Below are 18,868 nucleotides of genomic sequence, written 5' to 3'. Positions count from 1 at the left end.
TAATTTCGAGTATTTTCATATTTATTAACCTTTTAAACCTTCTCTGGACTTCCACAAATAATTCAAGACCAAAATTAGCCAAATCGGTCCAGCCGTTCTCGAGTTTTAGCGAGACTAACGAACAGCGATTCATTTTTATATATATATATTTTAACAAAAGGACGTGTCAATCAAAAAAATTCAAACAAATAGAAACACAGATAATACAAAAAATACATTAATAAACATTACGTCAATAATGTTGTTTTCGATGTTAATATTTCGTTTTTGTTCAAAAGGCATGCTGATTTCCTGCTTGTTCATCCTGGCCACGGTAGCAGTGTACGCGTGGTTACCAGAGCTACGGAACTTGCACGGCAGGGTGCTTATGGCGTACCTTCTCAGTCTGTTCGTCGGCTTCACGTTCCTGGCAACAATGCAAATACTGCTGACGATCAACAACATAACAGTGACGACATGCGTTTATTTCAGTGAGTATGATATAATAGTAGCTAAATGAAACCCCCAAAATTATAATTTGCGTAATTACTGGTGATAGGCCCTCTTGTGAGTCCGCGCGGGTAGGTACCACCACCCTGCCTATTTCTGCCGTGAAGCAGTAATGCGTTTCGGCTTGAAGGGTGGGACAGCCGTTGTAACTATACTGAGACCTTAGAACTTATATCTCAAGGTGGGTGGCGCATTTACGTTGTAGATGTCTATGGGCTCCAGTAACCACTTAACACCAGGTGAGTTGTGAGCTCGTCACCCAACTAAGCAATAAAAACATAATGTTTTTCCAAAGAGGAAAAGTGAAGGTTTTATATATTCTGTTATCTGAAAAATGATATGAATGAAATTCAGTCAGGTAAATTTTTTTGAGACTGTAGTCGTATTATGGAATAAAATTAAGTGAAGCGATCCAATTTAAATTTCCGTTGTCACGGACGAACAGCAATGCAAATTTAACGAAAATTGAAAAATATATTTTAAGCGTATTTGTTTAAATAAATATTTATAAATATTAACTAATAAGTATTTACTAACAATCACGCCACGTTAGCTGGTCCCGTGATAAGTTCGTAAAGAACTTGTGTTACAGGTACCAGATAACGGATATAAATGTAAGATTTTTATTATACACATACATATATTTAGTATACATCCATAACCCTGGAAAAGACATTTATATTTATCATACAAATATCTTCCCTTGGCGGGATTCGAACCCGCGACCCCCTTGTGTAGTGACCATGTCACTTACCACTACACCAGACGGCCGTTTATATAATAATAAATAAAAAACACAACAAAATTGAGAACCTTATTCTTATTTCATAGGAGTCTGCAAATAATTACCTCAAGATTGAGATCTTGATGACATTGTCTTTTGTTTGAGACAAAGAAACGCCATAAAAACGTGTCGATGTCGCGATATTTTTTTAATTTCTAATCGCGGACAGGGTCAGCTATAAGTTAAAGGTTTTTTGTATCAATATTCTGGAAGACAATCATGTTCATCATACCAGCATACAGCGCACAGTTTTTTTTTATTACCCTTGTAGGCAGACGAGCATACGGCCCACCTGATGGTGAGTTGTTACCGTCGCCCATGGACTTCAGCAATGCCAGGGGCAGCGCCAAGCCGCTGCCTAAAAGTAAAGTAAAATTCACGCCAAATTCCTATGCAGCATCATAGCTGAACCGACCCCACGTGAAGTGGGATAGGGGCAAGAAGGAGGCAAGAGGAATTAGATGAACACAGCACCTGTCTCTTATTCATTATTGTACGCACAAAACATAGTCAAATGGCAAAGTTTAAAGGCTTCGTCAAACAGAACGCGTAATTAGCGCGCATAAGAGCGCTAAACTGACGCCGCGCTATGACGCCGAGATGTGTTGTACTACTTTTTTTTTTTTTTTTATGATTGAAGAATTACTGGTGGCCCGGAGGCCTTTCCAGTTTCACCAGGACAGGTGGGCGAGCAAAGGCTCAGCCAGGAGGGGTGGGATTTGCTAACAGCTACCCGAGCGCCTCCGAAGGAGACCTAACAGCTCAAGAGCAGCTGCTTCGCGAATGAATCTACTACCGGATCGGAATCGCGACCCGCTGAGAAGATCCGGCGAGAAACTCAGCGAGCTGATTCATGGGTTAGGTTGCACGGCGAACTCTTTGTCGAGTTCGACGAGTACGGTTACCGGGGTCCCTAAGCCTGCTCCTAGTGTTAGAGCTGAAGGCGTCTAATGCAAAGGTTATTGGATCTGATGGATCCGTAAGGACGTGTCTAGGGCGTCGACGGTGACTGGCTCCTGCGTGATCAGGATTCGGGGAGAATCCAGCGGCGGCAACGATAAGGCGATTATCATGACGCATAGCCTTATCGAAGTACCGTTCCGACGCTGACTTCATGTATTTCTGGATAGATTCGAGGCCCAGGTCGTCGTGTAGGTCAACGTTCCTCACGAACCACGGAGCTCCGACGGCTAACCTGCAAAAGCGGGATTGTAGAAATTGGAGGGTGTCTATGTGTGTGCGGGCCGCGTGAGCGAACACCACACTCGCGTAAGTCATGACGGGCCTTATGCAAGTTTTGTAAAGTGTCACCTTGTTCCGAAAGGACATTTTACTCCGCTTACAGATCATGGGGTAGAGTCTACCGAGAATAAACGCGGCACGGTCACGGACTGATTTTATATGCGGGCGGAATGTCATCGATGCATCCAGGGTAACGCCCAGGTACTTGACCTTCCTGGCCCAGGGTATGGGTTGTCTAAAGAGAGCAATCGGGGGTGTGAGATTCCTCCTCCTAATCCGGGAGGAAATCCGTGTGGAGCTTCCCCTCTGAAATAGCACCGCAGTACTTTTCGCTGGGTTGATGTCTATGCGCCATTTTCGGAACCACTGTCCTAGGGCTAGGGCTGCGCTCTGAAGCTTCTTCGCGATTAGGGACTTGTTTCTACTGGAATAGTAAACAGTCGTGTCGTCGGCGAATAAAGCTAAATGGGTCGGCGGCGACCGGGGAATATCGTTAACGAATAAGCTAAATAGGAGGGGTGAGAGGACAGAGCCTTGCGGGACTCCAGCTGTAAGAGGTCGTAGGGAGGAGCGGGTTCCCTCGACTCGATATCGAAAAGAGCGGTTCGACAAGAAGTCCCGTATGATGAGCACGACACTATCCGGCACGCCCATATTGAATAGTTTGAAAATCAAACCGTTGTGCCACACTTTGTCGAACGCTTTTGCGACGTCGAAGAAGAGAGCTCCCGTGTATAACGGTTTTGGTCGATTAAGCCCCATAAGAATGTGCTCCGTGATGCGGTGCACCTGTTGAACGCATGAGTGATTTGTACGGAATCCGAATTGTTCATCGATGAGAATGCCCTTTGATGAGACGAAGTCTCTGAGGCGTTTGTAGAGCAGACGCTCATACAGTTTGCTTAAAGACATGAGGAGGCTAATCGGGCGGTAGCTCGTCGGATGATTTTTTGGTTTACCGGGTTTATGTATGCCGATAACGTCCGCTTCTTTCCACACCGCGGGAAAGATACAGTTCGCCATAGCGGCATTGAAAATAGATGCCAACATCACGATGAGTTGGACGGGTAGAAGTTTAATAACGCGGTTGGATATACCGTCGTGTTGTACTACTATGGTAACATACCGTCAAACAGAGCCCCAGCGCTATAAGTACGCAGCGCTCTGTCGCGGCGTTAGGACGCTTTGACGTCAGGCGTTGTAATTTTTTACAAATTTTATTTTACCGTCGGAGTGAATGTGTATTAAAATACTAGATAATGCCCGAAAAAATTATATAAACAATTAGAAAATATCCATGCTTATACAATGCCACATCTGAATCACTCGATTTCTTAATACTTTTAAATTTTCACACTGCTATCGAAAGGCACTATGATTTGGCGAATGCGTTGCGTCAAGGAGCGTTGGACTCATTTAGTCAATTTGTGTGACATGAAAAGAGCGCGACGTTAAGTACGCGGCGCTAGGTACGCGTTCTGTTTGACGAAGGCTTAAAATACGAACAAACGAATTTTTGTTTGTGTTTACGTCGTAAATGATCCTTCACGTAAAATAGGGTCACCTGCGTGCGCATTTTAGCATGAAATTGGCAGCCACTAACGTCGTAATGTCAAACGACATGATAAAACCTTCAATAACAAGATAAAGTCTAAATAAATTGTTTGCTATTCACTTAGCACTGAGCAACAGTTTCAACGTTGTCCTCCTTTAGGTTTCGAAAGTCCTCAACCGTAAGCAGCGGCTTGTTGACTCCCATCCCATATTACCAACAGATGCCTTTTTTTCCTACCCATGCTGATAGCCTCGCGAGGCTGTTTCAGCTTCTCCTTAACGTGTAGGTGAGCTCAGGGGGCTCAAACCAAACAAAAAAGAATAATTCTAAATAGCTATGTTTAAATAATAAAAAACGGTGCGCGTATAACTTGATGCACGTGAAAGAAGTGAAACTTCTTTTGCGGTGTGTAGTATTGTGGCTTTCTTCATTTTTCATCCGTAAATCAAATTTATCTTGTAATATTTTTTTTCCTACCTAAGCTGATAGCCTTGACAGGCTATTTCAGCGTAACCTTAACTAGTAGGTGAGCTCACGGGACTCAAACCTGACGACTTTGCTAACACGAACCCTAGCAAGAGCCGTGCTTCGCAGAATCTACCCCCGGATCGGAAACGCGACCCACTGAGAAGATCCGACGAGAAACTCAGTGGGCTGTGTCTATGGGTTGATTTACTTGTCGAGCCCTTATAATACTAGACTCATGTCTGGCTTCTGGTAAATCACTGACATTGCAATGAGTACGTTCGAGCATTTTTGATAAATTACAATGAAGATTGCTGGAATTCCCGAAAAACAATTATGGTTCAAAGCGAACAACAAAACTAAACGAATTCAACGGCTATCTTTATCACAATACATTTTAAGTATAATTCCATTGATTTTTTTTTGGTTCGCAAAACTTGTTTAATGGTTACTTGAAGTCGTTTTGCTTTGTTTGCACATGTTTGTGTGTGGTTTTTGTAGGTGCTAATGAAATACGTATTCAACAAAATGTTCACGATTAACTTCCACGGTCAAGGAATAATATCGTGCAATAAAAATCAAACCCGCAAAATTATAATTTTCTTACTGGTGATAGGACCTCTTGTGAGTCCGCACGGGTAGGTACCACCACCCTGTCTAGTTCTGCCGTGAAGCAGTAATGCGTTTCGGTTTCAAGGGTGGGGCAGCCGTATGTAACTAAACTTGAGACCTTAGAACTGTTATCTCAAGGTGAGTGGCGCATTTACATTGTAGATATCTATGGGCTCCAGTAAACACTTGACACCAGGCGGGCTGGGAGATCGTGCACCCATCTAATCAATAAACAAAAGCGCTTATTAAATTGCAATGTTAAGGAATATCGATATGAACAAATGCAAATACAAAGCAACCGGTCCCAGGGCAGTGCGACTGACCCGTGTAAGATAAACAGAATATAAGTGGAAACACTAACTCAAATCGTTAGGAATGAAACATGTATACGCAGATATGTAAACAAGAAAACAGATTTAGAATTCTGAAGCCACATGCAGTTTGAACGAGTTGCAGGCCGTGTGGTCTCCCGTCCTTTTACAGAATGTTGAAAACTAGTTTATACAGGGTGTCCCACAATGCGCATATCAAACCAAAACGTGAATATAATCCCTTTTCTAATTAGGAACCCTTTTTTAATCAAATCAATTATTCAAATAGAACACTACAGGTTATCGGCTTCATATACTCCTTGTGGGACACCCTGTATAAATATTATTACTCACCACAGTTTTTTTTACTGGTGGTAGGAGCTCTTGTGAGTCCGCGCAGGTAGGTACCACCACGCTGCCTATTTCTGCCGTGAAGCAGTAATGTCTTTCGGTTTGAAGGGTGAGGCAGCCGTATGTAACTATACTGAGACCTTAGTTCTCATATCTCAAGGTGAGTGACGGCGTTTACGTTGTAGATGTCTATGGGCTCCAGTAACCACTTAACACGAGGTGGGCTGTGAGCTCGTCCACCCATCTATGCAATAAATAAATAAAACCAAAAACCATTCAACGAGGTGTACTTTTAAATTATTATAATATGTTTAATGAAGAGCTTAAATTAGTCGCTAAAGTTTGACGTGTTCCATTGGTGTTCAATTTGTTTTGTCTAAGATCTCAGGAAGGTGATTAACCACGCATATGCCCTGAGATTCGCTCCATATCTAAGGTATTAAAAAAAAATTCGGAGACCATTATTGGCGGCTTACGACCTATTCGATTACAAATCGTTTCTCTATGAATCATCAATCCGTACTGCCAACACAGTGTTAGAAATATGACTTTCACAATACGCAAGTTGTTTTGCAACTTGATATCTATAGCTTTCGAAATTTTCAAACTTTGGTAAGGTTCTTTCACTTGGCTTTATGTGAGGAAACACAATGCGTATTCCAAAAAAAAAAATTTTTAAATAGAGAATCAATTTGATTAACTGTTTCATTACCTACCTAATCTGATGATCTGATAAAATGATTGGTATTTCATACGTAACATATTGTGACTAAAAATACAAACTATTTCTGTGCTACGGAATGTGTTTGATATGAAGGAACAGCTGAAGCGAGACTCGTAAAAATACACGTACTACAGTTAATTATTTAAAGTAACAAACAATTTTTTAATCTTAGGATCGTATTTCAAATTAACGTTTGTGTTTGAATATTACGAGTTTTTTTTTTGTTTTCATCAAAAGAGTAATCAATTTTTTTATTAGCATTTGAGTGTGTATCTGCCATTGTATTCACCATTGAATAATTGTAAATAGACATACTTTAATAAAAACCGACTTCAAATAGAAAAAAAAAAGATATTCCAAAACAAATTAATGTACACTAAAGACAATAATCATCAAAATCGGTTTGCGTGATATTGAATTATTGATCTATTTGTCGCGCACGTACTTAATGCAAATTTAAGACTTATATGGTTTTCTCATGGATACCACTATCAGAACTGGACTAAATTGAAAATGGGAAACCACACGGGAAGCGTCAGCTTTGTAATAAAAAAAGAATCATCAAAATCGATTCACCCAGTCAAAAGTTATGAGGCAACAAACATAAAAAAAAACATGCAGTCGAATTGAAAACCTCCTCCTTTTTTGAAGTCAGTTAAAAATCGATTTCAATAAAACAATTCCATTAAATTTCAATTATATAGTTTTAGGGTCTAAATTAATCGGGTATACTCGTATTTGCAGTCATGGGAGATAGTGATATCACTATGATTCCAGTTTTTCTGCTTGCTACCAAAACTAACGATAGGAATTAGGGGGAGCTTTGGGTAGGGAAATACTTGATTATTTATAGGTACGTGGCTTAATGGTTATGACGTCTGTTGTACGATAGCAAAACTCGAAGCTTACACGTGCCGACGGACGAATAAAAAATCTTAAGCTACATATTTTATTTATTAATGTCATTACCTGAGGTAATTTTGTGAGCTAGGACGGGTCGGCACGAACATTCTGACTTTTGCTGACGCGAAGCAAACGGACATTCCGATCGAGACTGCCACCACATATCTCAATAAGGTTCATTCATTAGCATTCACTTTTCTTTGTCTTCACCTTATCCCACTAATTGGGGCCGGTACAGCGAATTGTTTTTAATCCATTTTCCTCTATCAGCCATCATCTCAACACTCACTCCTCTTTCTCCCGTATCGTCATTTACACACTCTATCAGTGTCTTCTTCGGTCGACATCTTCCCCCTTTACCTTGCACTACTATTTCCATTACATCTCCAAGTCACATGCATCTCTTCTCTACGCATCACATGTCCATACCACGCTAACCGTCCGCTCTATAATGTATCAACCACTGGGGCTACTCTCACACTTCCTCTTCATTAGCATTCACGTTTGGACATTTAAAGGCTCCGATAAACCCTTTTTAAACCCCAAATAAACTTTTAAACATTATCCTTTTGATTACAGCATTCGTGATCTACTATTCGTTGCTGGCGGCTTTCTTTTGGCTCAACGTCATGTGCTTCGACATCTGGTGGACTTTCAGGTATTTACTAATTTACTACTACATATTCATCAATTTTACGAGTATAGTTCACGCTATATCTACCTATATTGTACCACGATTTTGTAACACGCACCGTACTGAGGGTAGAAAACAATTGAGCGATCTTGTAACATTGCGGACTTTTTGGCGGGAACGCGAGGAATGAAGTTGTGTGGTTTGTTTTATTTTGTCTATTTAGTGTTTCTTCAGGTTTAAATGTGTAATAATGGTGGTTTATTAACTGTTTAATATCTGTGAAAGTGTACAAATGTGGGAAAATGAAACAAAGCTGCTGGACGTAACTTCTCGGGTTCCTCCAAAAAGTCCACTGAAAAAATCTCAGTAAATGACCACCATTTTACTGCGATTATATTTCATCCCATATCATCTCATTTCATTAAATTTCATCCCAGTTGATTAATGTCTCAAATTAATCATCTTCATTTCATTTCATTCCATATTATCATTTTGCATAAAATTAAGAATATAAAGTAAAATAAGACATGACTTAAAGGTCTTAGTTACCAGGTCATAAAATCTCTTAAAAAAAATTGTAACATTGCAAAGACAAAACAATAAAGTATCATCTTATGGGGTGTTTGTCAACTGATTTTTGTTTATAAACAATATACTGTTTAGCGGGTCGTTATAATGTTTTTCACGATCAATGAGATTTCGATATTTCGGCTGTTGCAAAGGTCATAATCGCGGGTAGATTATGTTTCTTATGTAGGCAGACATGTAAGTTAAAAACAATTGATTTTTCTTTATTTGTTTTGTTTAAAAATGAACTTTATTAATTATTATGGAAATAGTCCTTTTCTGAATATCAAATAAAAATATATTATATAAAATGAATCTACTGAGAAGTTATTACAGTTGAATTTCGATCATCGATCGACTATTATTCTACTTCTTTACTAATATAATATTAGGCTTCACATGTATGAAATTACTACACTGTATAGGAAAGATAGGAAGGATAGCTTCGATGCCCTGACCCCTTTTTGGTCATGTCGTTCAGTATGCTTAGTGCGAGTTTGTAACGTTCTCGATAGCGTAAAAGTTAACTCAAATTTGTATGCAGTTGGAACAGCGCCCCTAGCGGCTAACCTAGGCAAACATTCCAACTCCATACAAATTTGAGTTAACTCTTACGCTATCGAGAACGTTAAAAAACTCGCACTAAGCACACAGAACGCCTGTAGATTGAACTCCCGTCTGTTTTCGCAGAGCAACGACTATAAAATTGATATGCACATTAAATGAAAAAGAGTTCTTAAATATAATCAGCAGCTCGATTGCTATCGTCTCTTCAGCCGGCGACGATCAAGTCCCCAAAAACTTCTTTTTTGTAATATTCTAATATGATTTATGACAAGTAGAGCGGTCCACGGCCACGGAAAACGCATTTGAATTACCATAAATCATAGATTAAATAGAATATGCGCATCAATATCGCGGGTTTTTTTTTTTTTTTAAATCTAAATTATTTACATAGGTATGTTTGTTTGTACGTTCTTTGAGTTCGTGTGTCATTCGTTGAAATTTGATGTTTTATATAGTTACAGTCAATAAAAGACGTAAAAAGACCGTTTCTAATCCAAAACGAGAATAAACAATAAACTACTAAGCACTTGTCTCTCTTAATATTAGAGCATTTATTTCCTTTTTTTTCTACCTATGCTGATAGCCTTGAGAGGCTATTTCAGCTTCGCCTTAACGTGTAGATGAGCTCACGGGGCTCAAACCGGAAGTGTTGCTAACACTGGCCCTAGCAAGAGCAATACTTCGCAGAATCTACCACCGGATCGGAACGCGACCCACTAAGAAGATCCGGCGAGAAACTCAGTGGACTGTGTTTGTCTATGGGTTAATTCGCTCGTCGAGCCCTTCGTCGCAAGCGAAGGGTTCGACGAAGAAATTTCCCATATACCTACAATCTTCAATTTACTAACATTACTTAAGCTGCTACAAAAAAACTTCTCATTTAGTGATTTCATATTACGTGACCGGCAATGTAATGCGAAGGTGTATCGCGGTCATCGCAGTTCGTTGACCTAGCGCGTCAGCTGCTTTTTTATTGTGTTGTATTGTTTAATGCAAGTAACATTAGTTTAGAATACAATTTGGTAGGCAGCGGCTTGGCTCTGCCCCTGGCATTGCTGAAGTCCATGGGCGACGGTAACCACTCACCATCAGGCGGGCCGTACGCTCGTCTACCTACAAGGGCAATAAAAAAAAATCGGACGCTATATATTTACCATTTTTTTTTTATTGCTTATATGGGTGGATGAGCTCAGCTCACCTGGTGTTAAGTGGTTACTGGAGCCCATAGACACGTACAAGGTATTCCGCCACCCACCTTGAGATATAAGTTCTAAGGTCTCAGTACAGTTACAACGGCTGCCCTGCCCTTCAAACCGAAACGCATTACTGCTTCACGGCAGAAATAGGAAGGGTGGTGGTACCTGTCCGCGCGGACTCACAAGAGGTCCTTCCACCAGTAAATACGCAAATTATAATTTTGCGAGTTTGATTTTTATTACACGATGTTATTCCTTCACCGTGGAAGTCAATCGTGAACATTTGTTAAGTTCGTATTTCATTAGAAAAATTAGTACCCGCCTGCGGGATTCGAACACCGTCGCATAGCTCAATACAAATGCATCAGACGTCTTATCCAGACCACGACGACTTCAATTTGATATTTTTTACCTAAAAATACCAGTCTACCCTGTATTATAGAATAGTCTACCGTAGCGGAGTCTCGGCGGTCCGTGCTCGAATCGTGGTCGAGGCGGTTGGCCAACCCCACGTGGGGTCTACCGTCGAGGCGGTTTACCCGGTCTTTGATAATTGGGTGAATCGTGGCGCAGGACGCCTCACCTTTCGTCTGGTGCAGGTGCTGACCGGGCACGCATGCTTCGGGTAGTACTTGCACCGGATAGGAGCTGAGCCGACGACGAGGTGCCACCATTGTGGACACGACCTGGACACGGCGGAGCATACGCTCGCTGTCTGCCCCGCTTGGGAGGTGCAGCGCCGTGTCCTGGTCGCAAAGATAGGACCGGACTTGTCGCTGCCTGGCGTCGTGGCGTCGATGCTTGGCGGCGACGAGTCCTGGAAAGCTATGCTCGACTTCTGCGAGTCCAACATCTCGCAGAAGGAGGCGGCGTGGCGGGTGAGGCAAAGCTCTCCTCACTACACAGTAATCCGCCGCCGCCAAGCAGGGGTTCGAGACCGGGGTCCCATCCGTGACCCGGCCCCCTAAGAGATTTGGGCTTCACCCGCTTTATGCGGGGAGGGACCCAGCCGTGGGGCGGGGTGATTTACACCACGCCCGTAATAGGAAGCCGGGTGATGGTAGACCGCGTTCCCCCGACCGCTCTGGGGGAAGGTGCAGTGTGGCGCCATCAAGGTGGGCTCCCGGCCCGTCGACCGTGGGAACCGGTGGTCGTTTCGCCGGCGGCCGCCGGTTCGGCGTCTGGGAGACGGCGGGATGGATGTAATATGCTCTGCGTAAACCCTGTCCCGCCGTCTCAATAACTCCGACTGGGCTTCGGCCCGGTCCGGGGTGGGGCGCCAGCTGTGAGCGGCAGGAGTTTTTAGTGAGGTTCAACTCCCTGCGCGGATGGGGATCCGGCGATTTTCTCCTATAGACAAAAAAAACCGTAGCGGAGGCACGTATACAATATTTTTTCCATCCCACACGATTAAATAATCTCTGATACTTCGTCATCGGTTAAATATATAATATTTAAAGCGACGATAGTTCGGAATTAGTTTACAAATAAATCACTGTAAATTTGACAAAGTCTTGCGTCAATGTTTGACTAGAAAAATATTTCAGAATATTCTGCGCCAATTTTGATAGGTGATAATGTTATTTTAAAGCTTATTAACGCCTAGGTAATTCGCTGTCTTTGACATTTCTTAATGAGTGTTGCGAAAACATTTGAAATAAGTTACATAAATAATTCGCAGACACACATTGGAAGTGAAAATTATAATTTACGTAATTATTGGTGGTAGGACCTCTTGTGAGTCCGCGCGGGTAGGTACCACCGCCCTGCCTATTTCTGTCGTGAAGCAGTAATGCGTTTCCGTTAGAAGGGTGAGGCAGCCGTTGTAACTATACTTGAGACCTTAGAACTTATATGTCAAGGTGGGTGACGCATTTACGTTGTGGATGTCTATGGGCTCCAATAACCACTTAACACCAGGTGGGCTGTGAGCTCGTCCACGCATCTACGATCTACACAGTAAAATGAGTACATAAGTTCATTTGATTTCCAAGCAAAAATATTCTGTTTAAAACATTTCCCTGATTCTTTTATACTTTTTATTCTGTTTTTTTTTCTACCTATGCTGATAGCCTTGAGAGGCTATTTCAGCTCCACCCTAACGCGTGTAGGTGAGCTCACGGGGCTCAAAGCGGAGTGATGCTAATACTAGCCCTAGCAAGAGCAGTGCCTTGCAAAATCTACCACCGGATCGGAAACGCGACCAACTGAGAAGATCCGGCGAGAAACTGAGTGGGCTGTGTCTATGGGTAAATTCGCTCGTCGAGCCCTTCGTCGCAAGCGACGGGTTCGGCGAGGACGGTAACCGGTGCTTGTGGTACCTAAAAGCACCGTTAATGGATCGGGAGGGTCCGTAATGACGTGTTTAGGGCGACGTCGACCGTTTACATAAACGTACGTATTTACGTATGTAATTTCCAGCGGCCACGACAAGAGGGTTCTCATATCGTGCCGCCTTCTCAAAGTGAAAAATCTGTATTGAATGTTTGTACAATAGGGATCGAAGCGCATAAAATAAAAGTTACACTGTCCCAACATTTTCTGTTATAATAAAAAAAAATTAATTAACATTTTTATTACGCCTTGCTTATTGTTTTTAACCGTCTTCTCCATCTTCCTTTTCTCTCGTTCTCTTCTCACTGTCTTTCCGTTTTCTCTCACTCACATATTAACGCTCCGTTTCACGCTCTTTTCATACGTTCCGTTCTTACCAATCCTACATGTTTTTTGTCTTGTTATTTTTGGCGTTTACGAATACATTTCATTAAAAGCATTAAAAATATAATTCGGCTTCGCGTCCTCGAGTCGCAATGTACAAGCACGTAATAATTATATTTAATGATACACAAAAATAATTGACAGTCCGTTAGCCACGCAGAGCTCACGCGAAATGTCCGATTTGAATAATTAAACGTCAGCTATCACGTGACTTCAATTAATCGTTCGCATTGTTTGCTTTTCAGAGAAATGCTTTTGGCCTTGGTACATTGTAATACTCGTAATATGTCAAGCGTTATAATTTTAGAAAAAAAATATCTTGTTCTAAAATTGTGCCCTACTACCAAATACAGATATTTGAACACCTCCACTAACTAACACATAAGGTAACCTCGCTGTCTATCTTGGTATTAAATTTTTCTTCTGGAGTTTGATATATTATCCACTGTGAGGGACTAACTACGGAGCAACTTCAGTTCTGTGTTTTTTTTATTGCTTAGATAGGTGGACGAGCTCACAGCCCGCCTGGTGTCAAGTGGTTACTGGAGCCCATAGACATCTAAAACGTAAATGCGCCACCCATCTTGAGATAGGTATGTTCTAAGGTCTCAGTATAGTTACAACGGCTGCCCCGCCCTTCAAACCGATACGCATTACTGCTTCACGGTAGAAATAGGCGGGGTGGTGGTACCTACGCGTGCGGACTCACAAGAGGTTCTACCACCAATATTAAACAGTGCGTTTCCAAAGATCTTTTTGTCACGTACCATTTGGCTCTTGAATGAATACCCCTCCATGCTATTTCCAGATCGCTATTACATATTATTATCTGTCTCAAAACGAGGTTTGCGAAGATTGCTCAGGGGTAGGCAGCTAGCAATTGGGGAAGGTGGAGGACCTCGATCCTCCCCTTCTTCCTCTTCTTCTCTGGAGGCGCCGCGTATCTGAAAATTGAAGGCAGCAACCTGGATTTATAAAAAAATGGTTTAAAAAAACAATATTAACGCTATTGGTTCATAAATAAATTTAGAATCAAATAAGCTTGATTAAAAATTCTAGGGTCAGCAGACTAAAGCACATAAGTCAAAAAACTCTACTTTACAGGAATTAAAAAAAACTATTTAGAATCTTATACATTAACAAACTTAATAATGTTTATTTGAATTATATAAGTCTATAACACTAACTTATTATTAAAATTAAATATTTTAAAGTAAATGTGATTATTTAATCTTTAGATGACTTAAGTTATAAGGAACACAATAATAGTATGAGTTAAGTGAAAAAGATCAACAATTAAGATATATATTATAATAATATAAGTCATAAATATAAATAACAACTCAATGTTTAATTAAAATTCTACTTCTTCATCGAGTTCTAAAATATCTGGATCAGTATTTCGTAAAGTTTCCAAGGTGGGAAGACTTACGTAAAATTCATGGAAAATATCCGGTATTAAAGGGAGCAGCGAAATTAAATCATTTTTTTTCTCGATGGATATGGGTAATGGCTGTATAGATATTATAGGAATATGATCAGGAACACTGGACCCTCTTCTTTTATAGTTAAAGGTAGAAAAAGGCGAATCTATATTCAGGGTGTCTTTATAAGTGAGAATGCCAAATTCTTGCTCATAGCGTAGCCATCTTTTTTCCAGCCATTTAAACTGCCGCCCATCGGTATCTTTATTTCTTAAAACTAAAGCACTTTTGAGGAGGGATGAAAAGTCATAAAAGTCTGTATTTTTCATTTCAACAACCTTAAACTTTTTGCTGCTAGACCGAATCAACTGTATCCAATCATGTGGATGAAATACTTGTAATTCCGTTTTCTTCTTTTTTTTTTCTATGATGCCATGATCGGTATCTACTTCTAAATGGCTATGGCCAGGTATCATAAATTTGTGGTCAATTGTTTTGATAGCTCGATGTTTTTGCAATACCCAAGTAAACATACAACTGACATGGGAATTCCTATTTTGCCCACCGCATGTATCCGAGTAAAAAATTATATGTTTCGTATTATCAGATACGGATGTTTCTAAGTGCTTGTAAATACAAGAAGCGATTTGGTTAGCTCCCCGAGCTGCTACCGCCTCGTGCCACACATAGCAAACAGCTTTACCAGTTTTGTTGTCGTGGACAGTTAAATTGAACGTCCATAATTGCCGTTTATAAAAGGCTACAGAAGAACTTAGAGCTGGTGTTGGCAAACACTGCTGTAAATCAAATGTGTACACCTGTAACGTGTCATCATTCTTGCACATTAGCGTGTCAGCTCGTTTTATGTCATAGGCTTGATCAGCTAGCGTTTTGTGGTTATCATGTTGAAGTATGAGATCTATTTTAACAGATTCCTCTTGACACAACTGTATCTGCATCTTAAACTTGTCACAAGTGTAACAAGTATCGACACGCGGTTTTTTAAATGAAAGTCCTAATTTGTGAAATTCCTGACTATAGATTTTGATTGAAGGTGGATTATTCCGATCTTGACAAAATAACTCAAACATCTTTTGCATTGTTAAGTGAGATGGCAAATACTTCTTTGATGTAGACTTTCTCGTATAGTGACTTTCGTATGACGGAAATGACATGATATGTGTCTTAATTTCTAGGCGTTTTTCGTTTGATATCTTATGCTTAGGAATTGTTTTCCCTCGCATGTCATCAGTTTGAGTACCCCCTATGGATGATCTCCTTTTCATAGCAACTGTCTTTATAAAATTGTCACTTTCATCTAACGTTTTCATTAAACATCCTCGGCAGACAGGTTCACGTTTACCATGCACAGTAAAAAAGTATTTATATGTCTTCATTCTAAGCTTTTGCTTTTCAGGTTCAATAGCTCGTATTCTTTGCGTAGATTTATCTTTAATTTCCATTAAAGACGCCATGTATGCAGATCTTTTTGCATATGACCCCATTTGCCAATATTCTGTAAATATGGCATGCCTATCAGTTAATGGTATACGTTCTTTACATTTCATTCTGCAAACAGGTAGCTCTTTCATAGTGCGATCTGATATACATTTTCCTTTTAATGTTTGTATGCCTGTCCTAAGTTACGTTTTAAATTTTTTTCTCTTTTTATAGTACGTATACTCTTTTTTGGAGACACATTAGGATTAATTGAAATTTCATCACAAGTACTTGAACTTGATGTGGTTGAAAGTCTCGGTAATTCATAACATGGATCTCGTACAGAATCATCACTAGAGAAGTCAAGTACAGGATGGTATGTTAAACTACTGACTTGACCTGATGTCCTGATGTCGACCTGATGTCGACGGTATAGGATCGTCTACCACTAGGTTCTCTGTGATCAAAATCGACTGTTGATTTACATTTTCTAAAAAAGGACAAGACAATCATCTATTTATAATGATATAATATTGATATAATTACGTAATTTGCAAATCATAATTTTGAAGATATGTGAAAATATACCTTCATTGCTTTCCAGATGAGTGGATAACGCCATTTCAACTAATTTCTTGCATCTTTGAATATTCATCTTAAATAATTAAAATATTTAAGCACTCACACACAACTAACTAACACAACTAACCAACAAACTGTGCACAATCGACAACATTAGTAAATTAAAACCACTTACCGAAGTATTGTTTACGTTATAAATATTTTTAAGTAACCACTTTCTCTAAAGAAATGTTACATTTTGATGTTCTTTATAACATAAGTCAGACTTCTTACGTTAATAACTTTGTACTTATGGTGTTCCTTAGAACATAAGTCCAGTTATGTTTTTTAGTTCGTTTGATTATATTAGGATTTCTTAAGGTTGATACAGAATGCCGCTTGAATACGCCATGAAATACTTGAGTTTGATTTATGTGCTTTAGTCAGATTGTGTGTTGAGCAAAATGTAAACCGATGATGTAATAAAAAATAAACTGAAAATTTTGACTTATGTGCTTTAGTCTGCCGACCCTAGAATTTACAGCACCAATTATTCTATTAAAAGTTTTAACCATTAACTTTGTGTCAGGCGTTTTCATGGAAACCAAATAAAACAATGCTGTTTTGATAACCTACATATTTATTATTATTACATATTGAGTATTATATTAAACTAGTGCTCACAATATAATGAGATTAAGATTTAGATTCATGTAAAATTTTGCATTCACTCTTTTTTGTTATTAAACTTTAAAAACAAAGACAATTTCTGTATTTTTTTATTAATATCACTACGCGTTAAAATGGCCTGATGACTAAATAATTTACTAAATAAAAAAAAACAGTTGACAAACAATGGACAGTATGGTACTTAACTATTTTGTCTTTGCCTATTTATATGTAATTAGGAATTATCTTCTTTAAAATTTAAACTTAATGATATCAAAACCAGCCAGATACAAATAGTATAGCCAAAAAGATTTTATTAAAAGTTCATACATACTATATTGCGAGAAGACTTTTTCCCCGACCTATTATATATCGTTATCTCCATTGAAATATGAAACATAAGTACCAATACCAATTTTTCAGTATCATGCTGTCCGTTCTTGAAATCGGAATACATTACTGCTTTAGGGCCAAAATAGGCAGTACGGTGTTACCGTACTGGCTTCCAAGACATACTTCGACCGATAAAAAAGTTATAATTGTATTGTGTATTTTTGTCTTAAATGTATTTAGGTACAGTTTTCATAACTTTGAATTCTATGAGACCCATAGGCGAATTTATAGGCTACCACACATCGCTTTTTCACATTAAAAGTGTACAATTTACAAAAGTATTTGAAATTGAGTTAATATGCTGAATCATTTGGTATCACCAGTATTTTTCTCATAAATATTGTCATAAGAGCGTAGTTTAGTTTTAGTTTTTTTTTATTTATTTCCCTAGGTGTTTTGACTACTATTAACAAAATTAATACATTATTTTAAATTAATACATTATTTTAGGCAGCGGCTTGGCTCTGCCCCTAGATTTTGCTTAAGTCCATGGGCGACGGTAACCACTCACCATCAGGTGGGCCGTATGCTCGTCTGCCTACAAGGGCAATAAAAAAAAAATAAAAAAAAAATACTTTAAATGAACTGGTAAAAAATAAAAATAAATGTTGCCAAGATGATTAATATTAAAAATATCACATGTTAAACCTTTAAAACACACTTCTGTAAAATTAGTAAGTTTTGAGATTATACAATTTTAATGCGAGAAGACATGTGCCTTAAAGGTTTTCGTCGCACTTCATATCGGAGACTCTAAGCTTGTGTGTAAAAACAGATTCAATCGTCCATCAATAAAGATCTCTTGCATTTTCTTTCAGCGGCAAACGTGGAAAATCTTTAGAGAAAATGTCACTGCGGACCCGCTTCGTGGCGTATTCTTTATACGCGTTTGGTATACCTACTGTGCTGACTGCTCTACTTGTTGGATTGGAGTTCTCGGGTCTTCCGCCGCATCCCTTATTACCAATGATCCGGCAACAAGGATGTTTTATTTACGGTAATAACTTAAACATTTGTAAGAACTACATATGTGCCCTTATTATCTATCAATACCATTTAACTATGTCACAGAATAGACCGATATTTTCTAAAAAATTTTTTTTAGTAGTAGTAGTAGCTTATAATTTTCGTAATTACTGGTGGTAGGACGTATTGTAAGTCCGCGCGCGTAGGTACCACCACTCTGCCTATTTCTGCCGTGAAGCAGTAATGCGTTTCGGTTTGAAAGGTGGGGTAGCCGTTGTAACTATACTGAGATCTTAG

General features: G+C 39.4%; 1 protein-coding gene across 6 annotated transcripts in view; it reads left to right on the top strand.

Moving 5' to 3' along the window:
• Positions 1-18,868, top strand: part of LOC114242938 (putative G protein-coupled receptor Mth-like 3) — a 123,479-nt gene that overhangs the window by 92,279 nt on the left and 12,332 nt on the right. For all 6 annotated transcript variants that reach the window (XM_089729571.1, XM_089729572.1, XM_089729569.1 and 3 more), the window contains exons 3-5: positions 279-470; positions 8,016-8,094; positions 18,424-18,602. In XM_089729571.1, coding sequence (XP_089585697.1) covers positions 279-470; positions 8,016-8,094; positions 18,424-18,602 — 450 coding nt within the window. The remainder of the gene's footprint in view (positions 1-278; positions 471-8,015; positions 8,095-18,423; positions 18,603-18,868) is intronic.

This window comes from Bombyx mandarina, chromosome 08 (genome assembly GCF_030267445.1).
Source record: "Bombyx mandarina strain Sakado chromosome 08, ASM3026744v2".
NCBI lineage: Eukaryota > Metazoa > Arthropoda > Insecta > Lepidoptera > Bombycidae > Bombyx > Bombyx mandarina.
The sequence above is the reverse complement of the archived record's forward strand: the minus strand, read 5'-3'. Positions and strand labels throughout refer to the sequence as shown.